This window comes from Kogia breviceps, chromosome 5 (genome assembly GCF_026419965.1).
Source record: "Kogia breviceps isolate mKogBre1 chromosome 5, mKogBre1 haplotype 1, whole genome shotgun sequence".
Taxonomy (NCBI): Eukaryota; Metazoa; Chordata; class Mammalia; order Artiodactyla; family Physeteridae; genus Kogia; species Kogia breviceps.
The window spans coordinates 81,396,659-81,418,064 of NC_081314.1; the positions used below are offsets into that span (position 1 = coordinate 81,396,659).

At 41.6% G+C, this 21,406-nt stretch overlaps 1 protein-coding gene and 1 long non-coding RNA gene across 3 annotated transcripts in view; one reads left to right on the forward strand and one right to left on the reverse strand.

Moving 5' to 3' along the window:
* LOC131757169 (uncharacterized) overlaps positions 1-4,440 on the reverse strand; it is a 30,653-nt gene extending 26,213 nt beyond the window's left edge. The window contains exon 1 of the long non-coding RNA XR_010840742.1: positions 4,380-4,440. This is a non-coding gene — a long non-coding RNA (uncharacterized lncRNA). The remainder of the gene's footprint in view (positions 1-4,379) is intronic.
* HACD2 (3-hydroxyacyl-CoA dehydratase 2) overlaps positions 4,209-21,406 on the forward strand; it is a 101,661-nt gene continuing 84,463 nt past the window's right edge. The window contains exons 1-2 of one of the 2 annotated variants that reach the window (XM_059064416.2): positions 4,209-4,435; positions 7,330-7,447. In XM_059064416.2, coding sequence (XP_058920399.1) covers positions 4,209-4,435; positions 7,330-7,447 — 345 coding nt within the window. Of the gene's footprint in view, positions 4,436-4,564; positions 4,782-7,329; positions 7,448-21,406 lie in introns of those variants that run through there. The other variant, XM_059064415.2, reaches the window with a different exon arrangement.

A 21,406-nucleotide genomic window follows, 5' to 3' on the forward strand; every position in this document is an offset into this window, starting at 1 on the left:
ATAAGAGAGACGCAGGAGGATCAAAATCAGGAAAGGTATTCCAACAACAGAATCAGAGATTGGAGAGACTGGAGAGATGTGACTGTGAGACAAGAAATGCCAGCAACTTCTAGAAGTTGGAAGAGGTAAAGAATGGATTCTCCGTTGGAGCTTCCAAAAGGAACCAGCCCTGCCAACACCTTGACTTTATCCCTGAAAGAATCATTTTGGACTTCTGATCTACAGAACTTTAAGAGAATAAATTCCATGATGTTTCAAGCCACTAACTTGTGATAATTTTTTACAGCAGCAATAGGAAACTAATAAATGGGAGCTGATTTTTCTTTTCGGATAATACTTTCAACCTATAACTATTTAAGAACCTGATTCATTACCATGTCTTAGTTCGAATTTAAATTCCTCAGTCCAGCACTCAAGTCCCAACTATTCATTTAGACTTATTTTTATCCATTCACCCTGGTTAGCCTTCTGTAGACACATGGCTGTGTCCTATTACATTTTTTACCTTTTATCTTCTCTCACTTTAATGACTTTCAACCTTTTCATAACACATCCCTATGATTATGTTTGAGACATGCCTTTGAGAAGCTTTTCCTGATTTCTCTCCTCACAACAATACTGCTTTGTAGTCCTCAGAAACAATGTTTGTTTAGACCACTTTAACCTGCTTAACATTCTCAATTATTCTTTGAACGCAGCAATTCTCCCAATACTCCGCTTGGAGTAAGATACTTGGAGGCAGATAATATGCATTCAGTATCTGTTGTTTTTACCTGCTGTATTAGTTTTCTGTTGCAGTAACAAATTACCACAAACTGGGTGGCTTAAGACAAATTTGTTCTCTCACAGTTCTCTAAGTCTGAGATCAAGGTATTGCAAGGCAAATCTGTACTGCCTCTGGAGGCTCTAAAGGAGAATCCATTCTTTGCACATTTCAGATTCTGGTGGCTGTCAACATACCTCGATTTGTGGTTCATCACTCCAATCTCTGCCTCTGTGGTCACACTGCCTCCTCCTCTCCCCGTGTGACTCTTTTTCTCTGTGTGTCTATTCTATAAGTATATGTGATTGCATTTAGGGCCCACTGGATAATCCAAGATTATCCTCGCATCTTAAGATCTTTAATTTAAATGTATTTTCCAAATACAGTAACATTCACAGATATTTGACATCAATTGGGGGGGGCATTTTTCAGCCTACCATACCTCCCCAACATCTATTCTCTTCTTCTGATAACAACTCCCTTATTACTTATTGGGAAACTATATCCCCCAAATGCGGGGGATGTATAAACTCAATGTATATAGTTTGGGTGAAAGCCTCCCTCCTCCTGCTGTGTGTATATGACAAAGACCTGGCCAGTCAGCATATTCTATCCCCTTTGGCTGCAATGATTGGCTCAGTGATAGGCATGTGACCCAAAGTAAAGCGATTACTTTCTAGGGCTTTTATTGGAACAAATGGGATAGAGCTGTGGTTTGTTGTTGCTGTTCTGGGACTGCTAGATTAAGCAAAAGAGATATACTGACTCCCTTGCTGGGGAGAATAATGAGAAAACCCACAAAATTGAAGGAAAAGCATCAAGTACCAGACCTCAGGGACTGGAATCAAGACCCAAAGCCCTCAAAACAGAGTCCCTCTTGTTTGCTTGGTTTCTTCTCTCCCCATATGGAAGAGAAGGTGACTGTCTGGAGCCAGGAGTGCAACCTCTTATTTTTAATAATCCTGACAAAAAGATGAACACTACACCCCAGCATCCTAATATCAATTTCACAGAAGAACTCGAATGAGCTCTGCTTGTGTCATGATAATCCTAAGGCTTGAAATAATTACTTTTGCTAGAGAAATCATGCTTGATCCAGACAGAATCATGTTGCTGGCAATGTGTCAGGAAATGAAGGGGAAAAACAAAAACACAAACAACTCAAACAAACCACTACTACCAAGAAAATACCACTATTCCTGTCTTATGAAACTTATGGTCTATTGGGGAGAGAAGTCACATGAGTAAATATAAAATTACTGTGGTCTGTGTCATGAGAGGAAGTACGTGGAGACAAGGAGAATGACTCATTCCAGAAGTTTAGGGAAAGTGATGGCAAACTTAGATCAGAAGGAAGAAGTTAGGGATGGAGATTCTAGGCAGAGAGAACAAAAGGCTCAAAGCCCCTGTGGCAGAAAAGCTCATCACTCATTGGAAGAACTAAGATAAAGGTAGTATGTCTAGGGAGAGCATGGTGTGACGTGAGACTGAAGAAGCAGGTAGGAGTTAAGACCATGCACATTACTGTGGGTCATATTAAATATTTTACACTTTATCATAAGTGCCATTAAAAGCCATTTAAATGTCATAAGAGGGTGGGGGGGAAGGTAGTAGACATGAACAAGTTTGTATTTGGAAAAGATCACTGTGACTATACTGGAGAGAACAGACTGGAGTCTAAGTGACTGTAAGAAGATACGTTGAGTTTTAAATTGATTTCCGACAGAGCTTTATGCATTCCTGCCTCCTACTTTCCCACTAAGCAGGTTATATTGGGAAAAAAATCAGTTAAATGAATGAAAGAAGCTTTTAGATAGTGATTATCTGCTCTGCAAAATGACTCACATCTTTATTTCCTTTGCAAAAATTTTTCCCTCTGATCACAGTCTGCAATGTGAGTACACCAACTTGCTCTTTAAAGAAGTCAGGGGCTTCCCTGGTGGCGCAGTGGTTGAGAGTCCGTCTGCCGATGCAGGGGACGCAGGTTCGTGCCCCGGTCTGGGAGGATCCCGCGTGCCGCGGAGCGGCTGGGCCCGTGGGCCGTGGCCGCTGGGCCTGCGCGTCCGGAGCCTGCGCTCCGCGGCGGGAGAGGCCACGGCAGTGAGAGGCCCGCGTACCACACACACACACACAAAAAAAAGAAGTCAGGAAAAACAGGCAGCAGGATCTCTACACAATCTGTGGGGCTGTAAGCATGAGACACTGACAACCGTTTAGTTGTTATCTCTCAATCTTTAGATGTCTCATGGCTCTAAATACCATCACCGCCCTGATGGCTGTCAAATTTATACCTCTAGTCCACACTTCTTCCTGGAACCTCAGTGTCTATATCTGTCTACTCAACCTCTCCACTTGAATGTCTAATAGACGTCAAGCTCAGCAAGTAAAAGATAAAAATCCCAGATTTCTGCCTTCAAAATAGCTTCTTCTACAACTCAATTATTCCAAGCTACTCATAATGTCTTCTACCTCACACTCCACAACTAACATATCAACAAATCTTATCAGCGATACTTCTAAAATATGTCCAGAATTCAATTCAGTTTTCATCACCTCAATTGCGACCACTCTGGACCAAACCACTACTCGCTACGGCCTGGATTACTGAAACAACTTCTTAACTTATAACACTCTTCACCAACAAACACACAGTTATTTTCACCTGGCTCCCTCTATAACGTCTGGGAGACCGAGGACTTGTCTTTCACTTAGTGCCATAAGCCCCAGTGCAATCTCGCAGACACTCCATAAAATAAATACTTACTGGAAAGAATAAATAAGTATTGTATACCACCACATGTACAGTAATTAATTTAAAGATAGATTTGGGCATGAGAAAATTGACAGTTCGGAGACTTCTAGTACAAACCCAAAACCGCTAGAACAAAGCAGTGATTGGAAAGTGGGGTCAGCTGGTTGAAGCAGGTTCCACAAGCTGTCCCGGTTTCCTTAAGCAGACATGTTTTCCATATAAGCCAACATCCCTCTATTTTGGAATACTGTGGGTGGAAAGCTTCTCGCTCCACTCGACACCTCACCCTTAGCCGGCAGCCTAATCGTCTCATCCTCGTCCTGCTTCGGAGACGGGCTTCGGCGACGGGCGAGCCCACGCGGCTTCGGGCTGGAAGACGCATTTCGGCATTCTCCAGGCCCTCAAGAATGACACTGGCTCCTAGGCCACAAGGGCGACTTTAATCGGATAGGAAAAGGGACATACTTCTCGTTGACCTTCTCCACTGTACAAGTAACTTAAAATCAAAAGGCAGGGAATAAACCTTCAGAGACAGATTCTTCAACCCGGCTAGCAGTTAAGATAAAGGGCCGTTCCCGCCAGCCTCTGGGGATGATGGGAAGCGAAATCAGCGTCAATTGCCCTGACCCAAAATGGCAGGTTACTGGAACCGCGTGTATAGGGGTGAAGATACGACCACTGGGAGAAGTCAAGATGAGAAGGGAAAATGAAAACATCATTTTATTAATCCCACACAGAGGCGGAAATTATAGGAGAGAGAATAACCAGGGACGACGAAGCATCCAGACGGCAGAAACAACAGGCCTGTCGAATAAGGCCAAATACAACATTGACCTAATCCAAGATGGCGCCGGAGGTTATTACCGGGAGCGCAAAAGCGGCGGTGATTACCCTGTTCCTCGATGGCGGTGGCGACTGAGGCGAGCGGAGGGGCGGGAGGGCCGGGAGCGTCTTTGCCCTCCTCCAAGATGGCGGCCGCCGTGGGCGCTGTCCCTGGCTCCGCCCCGCGGCCTCGGCCCCGCCTCTCCCTTGTACTTCCCTCCACCCCTCTCGCAGTGGCCAGTCTGGGCGGAGGTGCTCGCGCGAGGAGAGCGTTCTCTCGGCGTTTGATATGGCGGCAGCCGCGGCGACTGCAGCGACGAAAGGGAATGGGGGCGGCGGGGCCCGGGCCGGGGCCGGCGAAGCCAGCGGCTCGCGAAAGAAAAAGGGACCGGGGCCTCTGGCCACGGCGTACCTGGTCATCTACAATGTGGTGATGACCGCGGGGTGAGGCTGGGGCTCGGGAAGGCGGGGAGAGAGCCTGGCCGGGGAGGGTGCTCTGCGGCAGGAGGAGCGGCCCGGCTTGGCCCGCCGCGCGCAGCGCAACCCGGGTGGCGGGAGTCCGGGCGCCGGCACCTGGGCTCCGAGGACAGTCGAGGCTGAATCCGCTTGGGTGCTTGCCGGGGGCCGAGCAAGTTCGCAGGCACCGGGTGTGACCCGAGCTGGAGTTCCAGGGCTCCAAGGGGGCTCGGGGAAGGCTGCCCAGGCGCTGGTCCGGAGGGCCTTGGGAGGACGTATGGGCTGGCCACACGTCCATGTCTGGGGGGCGTTGTGCCGGGCGATCGTGCAGCGCTGAGAGCCCAGGCGGCAAGTCCGAATGGCGAGCTGTTCCCCCCAAAGGGAGTGGAGGGAGCTGTGTCTGCAGAGTTGACCATTTATTTCGGCGGCTGTTTTCAAAATCCAGGATGAGCTTTAATGGGAAAGGTAGTGGAACAGCGTTCAAAGTTTTTGCCCAGTGACATGAGCAGTCCTGTGCTTTAGGTGAGTTTAGATTTTGTAGGATGGATTGAGGTGGAGAAGATACTAGAGATGGAAGGCACAGTTACTGGGGAGAAGCGGAATAGACCCTGGAAACAGATTTTACCCCCTCTTGTTTCTCCTTTATTTCAGTCCATCCCTTGTCGCAGCGAGTTTTTAGTTCTAGTTATGACACTAACTGTGTGGCCTTGGATAAATCATTTTATTTCTCTAGACCCCCGTTTTTTCATCTGTAAAAATTAAAGAGTTGAGCTAGATGATCTCCAAGATTCCTCTAATTCTCTGACCCCATGATTTTTGATGACGAGGATCACAGGATCAGACTGTTATATATTTTTAAATTTTACAAATTTGTAAAAAAAAAAAAATTCGTAACATTTTATTATGAAAATTTTCAAACATATAGAAAAGTTGAAAGAACTGTATAATGAACATCAGTTTTATTTATTTTTAAAATAGATAATACATTGGCCAGGTGCAAAATTGAAAATGTATGCAAGGGTGTACAGTGAAAATCTTCCCTCGTACCTTCCCTTCCACCCAGATTTCCTCCCTGGAAGGCAGATAATTTTATTTATGTTTCAGATACTGATACAAGCAAATATGTGTACATGGGTATTTTAAAAATACGAATGCTAAGGATTAGCATTTCAACACCTTGCTTTTCACACACACACACACACACACACACACAACACATCTTGAGAGGATCATAGGCTTTATGGCTAGTGTTACAAATAGCCAGTATTGAAACCTAGGCTCAGAGAAGTTGTGACTTGCTTGACTTGAGGTCACAGAACTTGTTAGTAGTAGTTCTGGGTTTAGAAGCCATATTACAGATGCACGTTTTCTTTATCACATAAATGGTCACAGAATGATTTTAAATGAATATTCAGCAGTGCATATGTTTGTGTATTTATATATAAAAATTCTTGTCATCTTAGCAAGGGCTTTGATGAGAGCATTGTACTAAAGAGGGATTTTAAGATACATTGGGGAAGACGAAAAGAAGCCTTTATTCCTGAACCATGAGCGTAGAGAATGGGGTGGAGGGTAAGGAGTGGTATCTTAAACCAGAAGAAAAGTTGGGGATATGAGAGTAAAGTAAGCTTTTTTTTTTAGGCTACTAATGCTGAACCAGTTACACCATTAAGGAATTCTTTTTTTACAAACTCTTGTTCGATGTATTTGTATGATAGTTTCTAGAAATAACATAGACCACATACTCCATTGCCTAGTTAAGATTTTACACATAAATAAATCTTTTAGCACTTTCAGGGAGACACACCTTAATAATGATATACCTCATTTCATTATGGAACTTAACAAATAAAAAACTACAAGACCTGAGAAATTTATTTTGGAGGACAGTAGAACAGAAATGTAGTGTTCAGACCCATATGCCTAAATGCTTCCCTGTTTTGTGTTTTGTATTGATCTGGCTTTCTTTACTAAATTGATTTTGGGAATCTCAACTTAAAAACCTTTTATTCTTTTTAAAAAACAAAGCATTTATTCATATGTCATTTGCAGTCTTTTAAAAGAATAGATTTTAAGGTAGGGGTATGTTCAATGAGATACTTCTATAAATAGTTTAAAACATCTCTCCACCCTGTTATTATTACCAACCCTTTAACTGCACAGGGCATTTAAAAATTTTCCTTTAATAGTTTTTTTCTCTTGTCTTGGACTTCCTGGCACCTAATTTAGCTGCTCAAGGACCAATTTAGCTTATTTCCCTCCTTTTGGCCTTGTTCTCAACAGGCAAGGTTGCCAAAAAACCAAGCTCCAGATGGGTGAGGTGCCACTGTGATTTTGCAAAAAGCACTCTTTGTAGGGTGCTGCTGGAGGTGCAACATTTCTGTGCATTACATACAGCTTGGCATTTGAGAGTGATAATTGATAAACCTAGGACACAGATCTTGAGGTCACCTTTAGTAATATCTATGATTGCCACATCTTTCTATTATAATCCTACTTACTTTTTTTTTTTTCTTCTGATTGCTCTTTTTCTTAGGTGGCTCGTTATAGCTGTTGGTCTGGTCAGAGCATACCTGGCTAAGGGTAGCTATCATAGCCTTTATTATTCCATTGAAAAGCCTTTGAAATTCTTCCAAACTGGAGCCTTATTGGAGGTGGGTCCTGAGATTTGTTGTTGTTGATTTCTATTGTTTTAAAATTAAAAACAAGCTACTAAATTATATTGAAGTAGCCATGTTTCTGTTGGGTTTGCTTTAAATGTTGAAAACTTGCCTCATAGAACGCTATGTATAATGTTGATACCTGGTTTATCTTTTTGACATTCTACATAAATAAAATCTCATTTAACTTGTATTACCTGGAATATATTTTACATTCAACTTTTACTGGCAATCAAATGAAACAAGCTTATATTAGGATTTTAAAAAATTCTAGGGACAACCTAGAGAAGTGTTAGCAAACTCAGATACTTACAGGGACCAGGCATATAATGGGAACAGTGAAGTTGGTGAGTGTAGGATGTCAGGAGTGATAGATATAAGAAATAGTAGAGCCTGTTTAAAAGCCTCCAAAAACCTTTTTAAACAATAGTTTATTAATTTCCCTGTGTTAAGGGTAATATATATATCCAGTCCTGTCTTCTGGGGTAAGTATATGATAGGATTTTTGACTTGCAATTCAAATTATTTTAAGTAAAAGGAAATTTATTGGCTTCTGTAGTTGATAAGGATAATAGGGTTAACTTACAAAAATCAAAGGAACCAGCTTGGGAATGAGAACCAAGGAGTTGATGTTGCCAGACTCTCTTTCCATCTCTCATCTCTGCTTTTCTCTATTTCTTTTTGAATAATAGTCTTAGGCTCTCCTACTGCAGATTGCCTTCTCCACCTGGTGGGAGAGAGCTTATTTTTCTCAGCATTAGGGAAGGATTCTGGTTGACCAATCTAGACCAATCACTCTTGCCAGTGATGTGAAATACTTGATTAGTCAGATCTAGGACACATGCCCATTCTTCTGGCCAAGGGACTGTAGACTTTGTTAATGGAAAAGGGGGAATGAGGTAGCTTTGGGCACACACCATACTTGCCATAGTTCATTATGGTGAGAATTTTTCAGGTTGCAGAGATCTGGTATTCAGTTTCATTTTACCTAGCCTCTAGGCCAAGCCCATCATGACATTTGGAAGGCTGTTTAAGAAAAGACCATTTATCTCCGTGAAATGAGATGTTACCTCAACCTCTCACCCTCATTTTTTTAAAATTAGTTTATTTACTTATATTTGGCTGCGTTGGGTCTTCGTTGCTGCATGCAGGCTGGGGGCTACTCTTCGTTGTGGTGCGTGGCCTTCTCATGGCGGTGGCTTCTCTTGTTGAGGAGCACAGGCTCTAGGATGCACGGGCTTCAGTAGTTGCAGCATGCGGGCTTCAGTATTTGCAGCACGCGGGCTCAATAGTTGTGGCTCACAGACTCGAGCGCAGGCTCTGTAGTTGTGGCACAGGAGCTTAGTTGCTCCGCGGCATATGGGATCTTCCCGGACCAGGGCTCAAACCCGTGTCCCCTGCATTGGCAGGCGGATTCTTAACCACTGCGTCACCAGGGAAGCCCTCACCCTCATTTTGGAAAGCAGAAAGTTGTAGGTTTGGGGTTTTTTTCTCCCAGAAAGCAGAGAGATTTCAATACTGTCCATACTTATATGTTTAAGTTAGATGGTATGATGAAATGAACTTACAACTGGAGTCTGAGTGCCCTTATTCTAAGCATGCTGGTTTTACCAACTTACTTTGTGAATTTGGGCGAGTCATTTATCTCTTGTCCACCTTGTTTTCTCATTGGTAAAATAATTAGTTTGACGTAGATTTGTAAAGTTCCTTTCTGCCCTAACAGTTTGAGTTTGAGGAAACTAGCAAATCCTTGTGTGGGCCATATTGTAAACTTAGAGGCTTAAATTTTGGGGGGAAAGGGGCAGTAGTAAATGAGTATCACTTGTCTGTCAGAGCTTTGGCCAGCACAGTTCTCAAGCTACAGAGAACCAAGTTTGGAGTCAAGACCATCAGAAACTGCCTGAGTGCTTGATATAGTAAGAAGTTATATACAACTGGAATACTTCAATAATTTACTAATTTAAAGGGGATTCTGTCTCTGTAAGGCTTGGTAATATTAGAGGTATAATTTTTAAAATTTAAGGATATCTTAGGGAAGGTTGTGACATTAAATAGTGTGATACATAATCTACTCAAGAACCATTCTTTGACTTGGAGGGTTTAGCCCATTTATCGCTATAAAATTTTTAATAGGGATTTAAGAAAATATTTTGGAGTTTTGGTTTTATCTCTGTTATCCCCACTAAGAACCAATTAGGTGACAAATCCTGGATTTGATTTTGGGAAAAGAACTCTGCAAAATAAATGAAAACTCTGCAGGATGTGCAGAGAATTAGCTTTGTAGATGGCAGTGATGGCAATAGACCCCTCAACCTGGGACAAGAGAGCAGGCTTGCTAGAGCTGCATCTCCTGAGCTGTCCATTAAGGAATGTTTTATTGCCTACCCAACCTACATAGTATAATAATGTGCTTAGTGTTGTTTAATTACAGATAAGTTGTCCCTATGGGAATTATTAGTGCTTGACAATAAACCGTGTTTATAGGAGGAAAAAATAAGTCCAGGAAGGTCAGCTACTCACTTATATCTCTGTATGAATATTCTGAATAGTAATCTGTGTGATTATTCTTTAGTAGGTTCTGTGGGAATTTGCTTTAAGAGGAAATGTTCTCAAGAAACTTCAAATCTTCTTAGGAAAATATAACACTTTGCCTTTTAAAAATATAAAACATTTACTAAGCAAGTGTAAATGGGCGTGTAGTAGTGTAATACAGAAAGACTTTCTGAGGAAATTAAATGATTTTTTGCAGAAAGGGTGCAAAGATATATTGAGTTTGTGATACAATAATATAGCTTTTTTTTTTTTTTTTTTTTTTTTTTTCTGCGCTATGCGGTCCTTTCACTGCTGTGGCCTCTCCCGTTGCGGAGCACAAGGCACAAGCTCTGGACGTGCAGGTTCAGCCGCTCCGCGGCATGTGGGATCTTCCCGGACCGGGGCACGAACCTGTGTCCCCTGCATCGGCAGGCGGACTCGCAACCACTGCGCCACCGGGGAAGCCCCAATAATATAGCTTTTTAAAAAATATTTATTTATTTATTTGGCTGCACCAGGTCTTAGTTGCGGCAGGCAGGATCTCCATTGCCATGTGCGGGATCTTCATTGTGGCATGCAGAATCTTTCTGTTGTTGTTGCAGCATTCAGGACCTTTAGTTGCGGCATGCGGGACCTTTAGTTGCGGCATGTGGGATCTAGTTCCCTGACCAGGGATTGACCCCGGGCCCCCTACGTTGGGAGCACGGAGGCTTAGCCACTGGACCACCAGGGAAGTCCCAATAATACAGCTTTTTAATAAAGTAGACAGAAATCCTAATTTTTTTCCACATACGTATCCAAGAATGTCTTAAGTAATTTTTATAGATAGTTTTTCAAAATATTCCACAGGTGATAGTTAAATAAGTATGTGTTTGAGTCACTGTAATGGGTGCCATGGAGGTTGAGCCCTTGCTAATAAAGACATTAAAATCTTACTGGGTAGATGATTATGTTAAGACTTTTGGCTGGAGATTATAGAAACTGCCTTAGCTGACTTAAACTGTAAGGGGAATTTATTATAAGTGTATAATATGTCCCATGGAATCCAAGGGTGGGGATGCAGCTGGGCCTTAGGAATGGCCTGGAATCTGGGACTGGAGCACCACAGGGAACCCAGGAGGTCTTGCTCTCTTATCTCTACTATTGTCTTTCTCTCTTTTTCTCTGATTCTTCTCTTCTTGCAGACTGGGTTTTTTTTTTTTTTGGTTTCTTAGTCTGTGTGGCAGACAATGGTAACAGAAAACTCCTGAGATTATAGTTTCTGCAATCGAGAGCAGCTAATTAAAAACAATATTATTTCCATTTCCATATTCCTAGTGAAGGGCCTAATACGTCCAGCTTGAATCAGGTGCTTATTCCTGGACCAATCACCTGTAGACAAGAGTAGGGTCACATTAACCATATAGAAGTTGGAGGGAAGGGACAGCTTATAGAAAAGTGGTGCTAGGCATTAAGTCCAAGGAGTGTTTATCAAAATAATGAGACACAATACAGTGAAGATGATAAGGTATGAGATGATTTATAAATTGACAGGAAGTAAAATACTGATAACTTTGTGGGCCCAGGGATCAGTGTGTGAATAACTACAGTGTGTCTTGAGTTGAATCTGAGAGCTAATTAACATAGGTAGCAAAAGTATATTTTTAAAATGCCATTCATAGATAAATAAAATATATCTCCATACCATAAAATGAGTGAGTTACTGGTACTTGTTATAACATGGATGAATCTTGAAAACATGCTTTGTGAAAGAAGCCAGAAACAAAAAGCCATGTGTTGTTTGATTCCATTTATACGAAATGTCCAGAATAGGTAAATTCATAGAGACAGAAAGTAGATTAATGGTTGCCAGGGGCTGTGGGGAGGAGAGAATGGGGAGGGACTGCTAATGGGTACAGGATTTCTTTTTCAGGTGATGAAAATATTCTTGAATTAGATGGTGGTATGGTTGTACAACCTTGGGAATGTAACTAAAAATCACTGAATGTTCACTTTAAGTAAGTGAATTTTGTGATATGTGAATTCTATCTCTCAATTTTTAAAAAATGCCATTCATCTATAATGAGCCAGATAAATTTTCTTTTTACTTTATTCTTTTTTTCGGGTTAATGATGTTCATGGATAAGGAAAGACTATCTTTCCAGCTTTGTTAAGAACTGAGTTAAAGTTTAGAAATTAAAGATCCTACATTATGGTGCTTTAAAATTATTTCTAAGAGAATTTGGATTTCTAAATATATTTAGTTAACATAAGAATGTAATTACAGCAAAGACATTTTCAAATACTCGTAATTGGATGCACCTCTGTGATTGACAGTGAGGATTCCAGTAGGTTAAGGACTGCTCTGCAGAGACATTAATTGTTGAGACTAATACAGACCATCTTCAACACATGTACATCAGTACATATATTCAATATCATTTACCTGCCACCATCCATCTTGGAATATCTAATGGACCACAGGCACCTCCTTTCCTTCTTATTCTCTTCCATCTCCTTCTAATGCTTGGAACCCTCTTATCTACCGAAAAAAAGTAAAAATAAAAACTGTCATTTGTTATCTTTTCCTAGAGTTGATTTAGGACTGGGTCTGAAATGGCAGAACTGGTTCTGGAGAAGCAGTGAAGGAGAGAAGATAGCTTTTGTTGTTTTCTAAGCCCCGTCTCTGTATTCTGGTCTAATTCTTCATGCCTCACGTCACAACTCTCCTCAGATCCTGTAATGAAATAATAGGAAACTGATTTTGGATAGTTCTCTGAATTATAGCAAAATCTTAAGAATTTGTAGTGTCCTTAGGAAGAGGGCTCCCATCTTGTCTCCCTGCCAGTTTTTGTCTTTTTGCCTCAACTACTGGATGATTTTTTTCCCACAGAGATACTAGGTGGTTGGGTTCTGTGGTATTACTAGTACTTTAGGCACATTATATATTAACTTTGCTTTTCTGAACTCATCTGGGGACATAACCATCATCTGTAATATTTTTCTTCCTTGTGGAAACATGCTAATTTCTCAGTAATTTTAAGAAGGAACTTCTGAAACACAAGCTATATGCACATTTTAGACTAACTTTATTCTGAGGACTTGTTTTGAGAAACCAGACCTCTAAAAGAGACTTCTGAAAAGCTAGCAGAGCAAGTCATAGTAGAGCTTATCTGACACAAACAGGAATGACAACAAACCCAGACAAACCAGCTTCAGAAACAGTGTGAAAACCAGAGGGAAATAGAACTTGGGTATAATTAATGAGTGTCGCAGCATTAGAAGGGAAGAGGGAGACTGTGGGAAGGAGGAGTCCATCCACACAGGCCTCGCTGCTTAACAACTCAAGCCAATAGAAGCAAATTGATACGGCGTTCAGAGAAGATAGGTAATGGCTATAGAAAAGAGCGTGCTGACATTTTTTTTTAAAAAAGAACTAAAAATGTCAATGGTGGCAGTTCAGGGTAGGAAGCAGGCCACAGTGCAGAGAAATAGGTGATACTGAAGATTCAAGAAAGGCAGGAGTTCCTAGTTATAGTCTCAGATAAAACAGATTACAGAGCAGAAACCATAGGGACTGTTCAGAGTGTACCATTTGAATGTCAAAAAGAACATTACAAAATACGTAGTGCCAGGCATATCAGAGATATTGTGTGTTGGTGGACTAGCTAATGCATGAATGATTATCAGTACAACAGAAAAACAAAATATACAGGAAAGTAGTGAAACTTAACAGATGAATAGTATAGTAGAACCAAGGTATCTAGAAAACAGATTGAGGGTATACAACCTGTCAAAAAGTACGGCTACCAGAATTAGAAAAGGTTGGAAAGCATAACTCAAAAACAATCAGGAAAAATTCTAGAAAACTATTCAGAACGGAAAGCCCCTCTCAGTGTGGTTATTGAGAGTATACGGAGTTGTACATAGGCACTGTTTTTCAAGAAAAAAAATCCCTTCCCTTCCTGGGCACCTATTTGTTAAATTTTTAAACTTAAAAGAAAGATAAGTGATTTCTAGCAGAGAAGAGATCTTAAAATGTAATAGTAAAACAACTTGGGACGTTAGACTTTGAAAAATAAAAAAATTCATATGAAGCTAGGAGACAGCATTAGGTTCCTGAATAACAGACCATGCAATTTCCTACAAATGGAGACATTTTGAAAACACCTACCAAAATAATAGAACTTTGAAAGAACCTTATCAAAGGGTTTTTAACCGATATATAAATAAATAAAATTAACCAATTCTTTTAAAAAAATAAATTTATTTATTTTTGGCTGTGTTGGGTCTTCGTTGCTGCATGCAGGCTTTCTCTAGTTGCGGCGAGCAGGGGCTACTCTTTGTTGCGATGCACAGGCTTCTCATTGTGGTGGCTTCTGTTGTGGAGCATGGGCTCTAGGCGTGCGGGCTTCAGTAGTTGTGGCGCACGGGCCTAGCTGCTCTGCAGCATGTGGGATCTTCCTGGACCAGGGCTCAAACCTGTGTCCCTGACCTTGGCAGACGGATTGTTAACCACTGTGCCGCCAGGGAAGTCCAATAAAATTAACCAATTCTTTAGACTAGCACTGTACAGAAGAACTTTCTGCAACGATAATATTCCAAATCTGTGCTGTCTGATATACTAGCCACTGTTGAGCCCATGGGGCAGGTGAGTTTTTAGTTTGAGTTTTTAGTTTTATTTACTTTTAAGTGAAATTTAAATAGGCACATGTGGCTAGTGACTACTGCGTTGACAGCATAGCTTTAGACCGTCATACAGATTGCAAGGTGTCCACATGTAATTTCATAAAATATTTCACATTCTCCCAGGGTAGAACGAAGTGGGAAGGAGGGAAAGCAAAGGAAGACAAACCTTGTGATGTAAATTTTAGGTCACAACAGAGTTTATAAACTTTTTAATTCATAAGACAAAATAAAGAGAATAATTATTAAAATATGGTGATGTTTCCAGGTTAGGAAAATCAAAAGAAAAAAAAGCAAATTGCAGATATTGGAAAAGGTATGGAAGGGTGCATATCAAACTGTTACTAGTGCTTATCTCTGAGGACGGATGTGGTATTTGGGGGGAATACAAGGGAATTTCTGCTTTTTATTCTATATACTTTAGTGTGCATTTACATATCACTTTGTAAATCTTTAAATTAAAAAGGAAAGATATAATATGTAATAAATATGTAATAAGGTATAATAGAAAACAAAAATGAATTAGGAAAATAAGATTTAAAAGTTCTTTGAGGGCTTCCCTGGTGGCACAGTGGTTAAGAATCCACATGCTAAGGCAGGGGACATGGTTCAAGCCCTGGGCTGGGAAGATCCCACATGCTGCAGAGCAACTGAGCCAATGGGCCACAACTGCTAAGCCTGCACTCTGGAGCCCACGAGCCATAACCGCTGAACCTGCGTGCCACAACTACTGAAGCCCACGCTCCTGGAGCAGGTGCTCCGCAACAAGAGAAGCCACAGCAATGAGAAGCCCATGCACCACAACGAGGAGTAGCCCCCGCTCACTGCAACTAAAGAAAGCCCACACACAGCAAAGACCCAATGCAGCCAAAAATAAAATAAATAAATAAATTTATTTTTTTTTTTAAAGTTCCTTGAAGAAAGAAGAAAATAGGCAGCTTAGGTAGGTTATCTTTTGATTTAAAGTGAAGTACAGAATTAACATTAAAAAAAGAAAAAGACAGTAGCAGTAACAATAAACTTATAGGATGATTGACTACACACAATTGCATTGTTTCTAATGTCTTTGCAAGTAGACTCATTAATTTTATCAAAATAAAAAGGTAGGGTGGTGGTTACTCTTTTAAAAAGCAAAATTCAACAATCTGTTGCCTATAGAAGACTGACATAAGCTTACTAAAGGACAAACCAGCCTTCCATGACCAAGCATACAAGAAAAACAGGACCATCCTGCTTAAGATAAAGTTGATTTCAGAGCAGAAGCCAAAGAGAAACTTGCCGCATTTACAATTTGTCATGCAGAAGGAACATGGTAGACACATGTTGGTGGGATTTATTAATGGCTGAATGATTATCGTAGAAAAGCTGGCAGAAATGGCTAAAAAAGTAAAAATAGAATTGTACTTGAGAAGTGTCACAGTATATGGAAAAGAACACTGGAGACAAGAAATTTGGGTACTAAGACTTGGTTTTGCCACTTGGTCTCAACCTCTCTGTAATGAATATTCTGGATTAGATGACCTTAACATTTTTTTTCCAGTTCTAAGTGCTGTGGGGCTTCAACATTTCACAATCAGAATATGAAAATAAAGCAGATAATGAAATAATAAATTATAGAGCCAAATACAGCAAAAAAGTTCTGATTAAGAGACAGAAAAAGTAACGGTGATTAAAGAAATTTAGCGTATTTCCTCCTTCAAAAATGGATGTAGGGGCTTCCCTGATGGTGCAGTGGTTGGGAGTCCGCCTGCCGATGCAGGGGACACAGGTTCGTGCTCCGGTCCGGGAGGATCCTGCATGCCGTGGAGCGGCTGGGCCCGTGACATGGCCGTTGAGCCTGCGCATCCAGAGCCTGTGCTCCGCAGTGGGAGAGGCCACAGCAGTGAGAGGCCCGTGTACAGCAAAGAAAAAAAAAATGGATGTAAAAGGATTTTGAAAACATGTTTGGATTGAAACCTTTGAGAGAGCGTACTAAATACCCTCTTTTTCTTGCTTATGTTCTGAACATTGGGAAATAAATTGTATAAGGACCCTAAAAATCACCTTTATTAGTGATAAAGGCCTAGCGGGAGGCTGTGTGTTAGTGTGCAAGTCAAGCAGGTTTGCTAACTGAACTCCAGAATTAGACTCTGCCTCCTCCAGGCAGCAGGGGCCAGGGAAGCATGGAGTAAACCAGAGAGCTTGGGGTTCTCTGTGGAAACGCTAGGGTGGAGCTGAGGTACGCACGCCCCATTCTTGCCACATTTACTGCTCAGATGCGTCATCCTTCCTTTCCGAAGTAAAGTGATTAATGAGTGGAGAGAGACCAGAAATATTTGGAAGAAAAGCCTTCTCATGAAGCCAGAGGAGAGGGGAAAGGAGTTTGCCTCTAATCATAATCATCTATAATCATAAGTGCTATATATTCATTGTAGCAAAACCCAGATAAACATAAAGAAGAAAAAACATTTCAGTCATAAGCTAATGATAACTGCTGTTAACATTGATGTCTGTCTTTCAAGGCTACATGTTATTATATAGGTAAGTTTTGAGAAAAATAGATGAAATCATAAATACATATAATTTTCAATACTAACCAAATACTGCTAAACATAACCCAAATTAGTTCTGGACCTCTCCATAACATGAGTGTAGTAGACATGCTTTGTGGAGCTGCCCAGCTCAGGAGGTTTTATTCTCTCTGGAAATTTTCACAGTTCTACCACTAGACCCATACCAGCTGCATCTCTACCCCTGACCCTGCCTCTCAGGCCATAGCTCACTGATCCAAGGGGTGCACACCTGGCCCAAACTGGGCTGGTCAGACTTTTCTCCAAGAACGTGGAATTTTGAATTGAAAGACAGAAATTGGAACTTACTATAGCTGAATGATGTTAAATCCATGAACTAAAGCTGCTTGGGTTCCTATTCCTCTTGAGACTTGCTACTCTTTCTGGGACTTAGTTATTATTATTTTACCTTGGATTAAAAATGAAACTGAAGGGTGAATAGACACAGCACAGAGGATTTTTAGGGCAGTGAAACTACTCTGTATGGTACTGTAATGGTGGATACGTGTCATTATACATTTGTCCAAGCCCATAGAAGGTATAACAGCAACATTGAACCCTCAGCTACAGACTTCGAGTGACAGTGATGTGTCAGTACAGGTTCATCAGTTGTAACAAACATACCACACTGGTTGGGGATTTTGATAGTGGGGAGGCTGTGCTTGAGTGGCAGGCAGGGGGTAAATGGGAGAGCTCTGTACCTTCCTCTCAGTTTTGCTGTGAATCTAAAACTACTCTTTAAAAATTGGAAGTCTTTTTAAAAAATGAAACTGAACAAACTTGTTGGTAACCTACAAAATTAATTTCCTTAGTACAAATCTTAGAAACTTTTACAAAAAAGATGTATCCAAGTAACCTATTGTGAAAGATGACATTCAACATTGAGGTTGAATTTTGAAACTAAAATGAGCTTATTGCCACTGGGTGGAAATGATTCAAGAGGAGAGAGATGTTTACTATTTTTTTGTTGTTTTGTTTTTTTTGCGGTTTTTGTTTCTGTAATTGATCATGAGGTTATAGTTGGTACCTGTGGCTTCCTTCTTCTACTACCCATTCCATATTTCCCTTACCCACAGCAGTGACCCAAACCTTCATTCCCAAGGGGTCTGAGTCCTCAGTCATTCTGCTTCTTTTTGGTTGCTGTAGTTTTCCATTAACGTTTACTACTGGAAATGCTAAGAGGTGCCTCAGAACCCCCTGGCTTCCATACATAGTCCACTTTGCCTCGATTGTGTATGGCAACATGATATCCCCTTGGCAATCAGGATTGACCACTTCATCCATAGACAAACCCCCTTTTTTTGCCTGTTGGTTCAGTAGCATAAATAAGGAGCCCAAAATGGCCAGATGGCAGTCTCATCTTCCAATTCAGTAGAACCACTGTTGTCACCTGGTGCAACCAGTAACCTTGTGGAGACTAAGCTCTCCAGACAAGTAGAGCTCAAAGTTGCCAGGATGGAAAGCAGAAATTCTTTAGGTGGGTTAATAGGTATAATAGTGAGAGTAGCCACTCCTACTTCCTCCCCTTGATTCTTGGACCTGTGTAATCCAGTGATGAGGAATACAGCATCTGTGATTCAAAGTATAAACTGCATCCTGTAAGGCAGAACCCTATTCTTTCAAGGTGCTGTCTCCCAGTTGGCATCATAACTGAGTCTTGAGTAAATCAGTCTACCTTTCAACTAAGCCAGGCATTTGTGGGTGGTGGCATATGTGGTTAAGAGCAAATGATTCAGTGGGCCTGAGCCCATTGATGTATGTATCTCTTTTGCTGTGAAGTGAGTTCTTTGATCAGACACAATACTGTGTAGAATGCTATGATGGCGGATCAGGCACCCTGTGAGTTCATAGATGGCGATGCTGGCAGAGGCATTGTGGGCAAGGAAGGCAAATCCATATCTAGAATATGTGTTTATTCCCGTGAGGGCAAATATCTGCTCCCTCCTTGGTGGAAGAAATCCAGTGTAATCAACCTACCATCAGGTTGTGTGCCATCCGCCTGGGAAGTGATGCTTTATAGGGCACTTAATTCTGATCTCTTGCTATTGGCAGATTAGGCGCTCAGCAGTAGGGTTAACCAGGTCTGCCTTGCTAAGAGGAAGTTCATGTTGTTGAGCCCGTGCGTAGCCTCCATTCTTGTTAACGTGGACAATTTGTCCATGGGTCTGTTGAGGAAACACTGGGATGGCTGGGAAGAGTCTAATTGACGTTAATAGTGTCCATCATTTTGTCCACCATCATTAAGAGTCTCCTTTACAGTAGATGCCGTTCGGTGAGCATTCACGTGAGACAAATGTTTTCAATGTCTATGCCCATTCTAAGAGATCCATCCACATACTTCTTCCCCAACTTTCCTTGTCACTATCTTCCAATCCTGTTCTTTCCAAGTCCCTGACCATCCAGCTAAGCCATTAGAAACTGCTCATGAATGAGTCTAAATCTGTACTTCTGGTTATCTCTCATTCCAGACACAGGAGAGAAGCAAATGTACTGCTCAAAGTGCTGAATATTTATGGTTTGTAATGCACAGATCTCAAAATCAATAATATATGTAGTGGTTAAGAACACCAGCTCTGGAGCCTGGCTGCCTGTGTACAAATTCTACCAGCTCCATTCATGCCCTAGTCTCCTGCTGGCCTTGGGGAGTCTCCTGGAGAGGCTGGGGAGGGGGGGCTCACCCAGGGAACGCAGACACTGGTGGCAGACACATTGGGGAGCATTCAACCGCGTGAATACTCCTAGCAGCTGACATTGGATCATTAGCACTATGACATATTTTCAAGGGAGATTTTGAATATGGCAAGTCTTCTGAATTTTTTTCTGATGAGGTATGCTTATTTTAGTTCAGTGATTCTCAGTAGATCTCAGCAAGAGCAGTGTGACCCCTCTAGAGTGCGATTTAGAAAACTGTGAGGGTTTTTTGATTGCCACAATGAATGGGGGTGCTATAAGTAGATGTCCTGTGCTGTCTGAGATTGTCCAACTCAGCGGAGGTCTGTATTCCCCCTGACTTTTGTATATACCATGGGCTGATCCCTCTCCAAATATAAATTGATAGTTTTGTAGTACATATTCATACTAAAAAATCTTCATGAGAAATTAAACAAAAAGCTTATTAAGTTAGAAGAAGGTCGTTGTCTTAGTTTTCTCTTGCTGCATGACAAAATACCACAAACTTAGCGGCTTAAAACCACACTCATTTATTAGTTCACAGTTCTATAACAGAAACTGGGCTTGGCTGGGTTCTCTGCTCGGGGTCTCACAAGACTGAAATCAAGGTGTCAGTTGGGTTGGCTTCTATCTGGGGGCTCTGGGGAAGTGTCTGCTTCTAAGCTTATTCAGCTTGTTGACAGAATCCACTTAACCTGTGGTTGTAGGTCTGAGGTCCCATTTCCTTACTAGCTGTCATCTGGAGGTCACTCCTAGCTCCTAGAGGCTGCTCTCCAGTCCCTGCACATGGCCTCCTCCATCTTCTAAGTGAGAAATGGCATATTGAATATCTTTTGTTCCTTGAATATCTTTGAGCTCCTCTTCTGCCAACAGCTGGAGAAGACTCTCTGCTTTTAAAAGGCTAGCCTGGGGCTTCCCTGGTGGCGCAGTGGTTGAGAGTCTGCCTGCCGATGCAGGGCACACGGGTTTGTGCCCCGGTCTGGGAAGATCCCACATGCCACGGAGCGGCTGGGCCCGTGAGCCATGGCCGCTGAGCCTGCGCGTCCGGAGCCTGTGCTCCGCAACGGGAGAGGCCACAGCAGTGAGAGGCCCACGTACCATACACACACAAAAAAGGTTGGCCTGGTTGGATCAGGCCTACCCACATAATCTCTGTGCCTTAAAATCAATTGACTTCGGACTTTAATTACATATGCAAAATTCCTGCCCTGTGGTACCTTGTTTAGTGTTTGATTGGATAACCAAGGTACAAGAATCTTAGGGAATCATCTTTAGGATTCTGCCTAGCACAGTTGGTATGAATAGGGAGCTTAAATGAAATAAAGGTATCATCTCGAAATAATTGAGTAATTTGTTCACTCTGCACATTCTGTTATGTAAACATTATAGCATTTCCAGCTTGCTTATATAGTTGAAAAGGATTTCAGTGCAACAGTGTTATAACTGCAAAAGCAATGAAATTGATTGAAAATCTGGAACAGATTGAGATTCCTGTTCAGACTTTAAGTTAATGGAGACTCGTGAAATGTAGGGATCT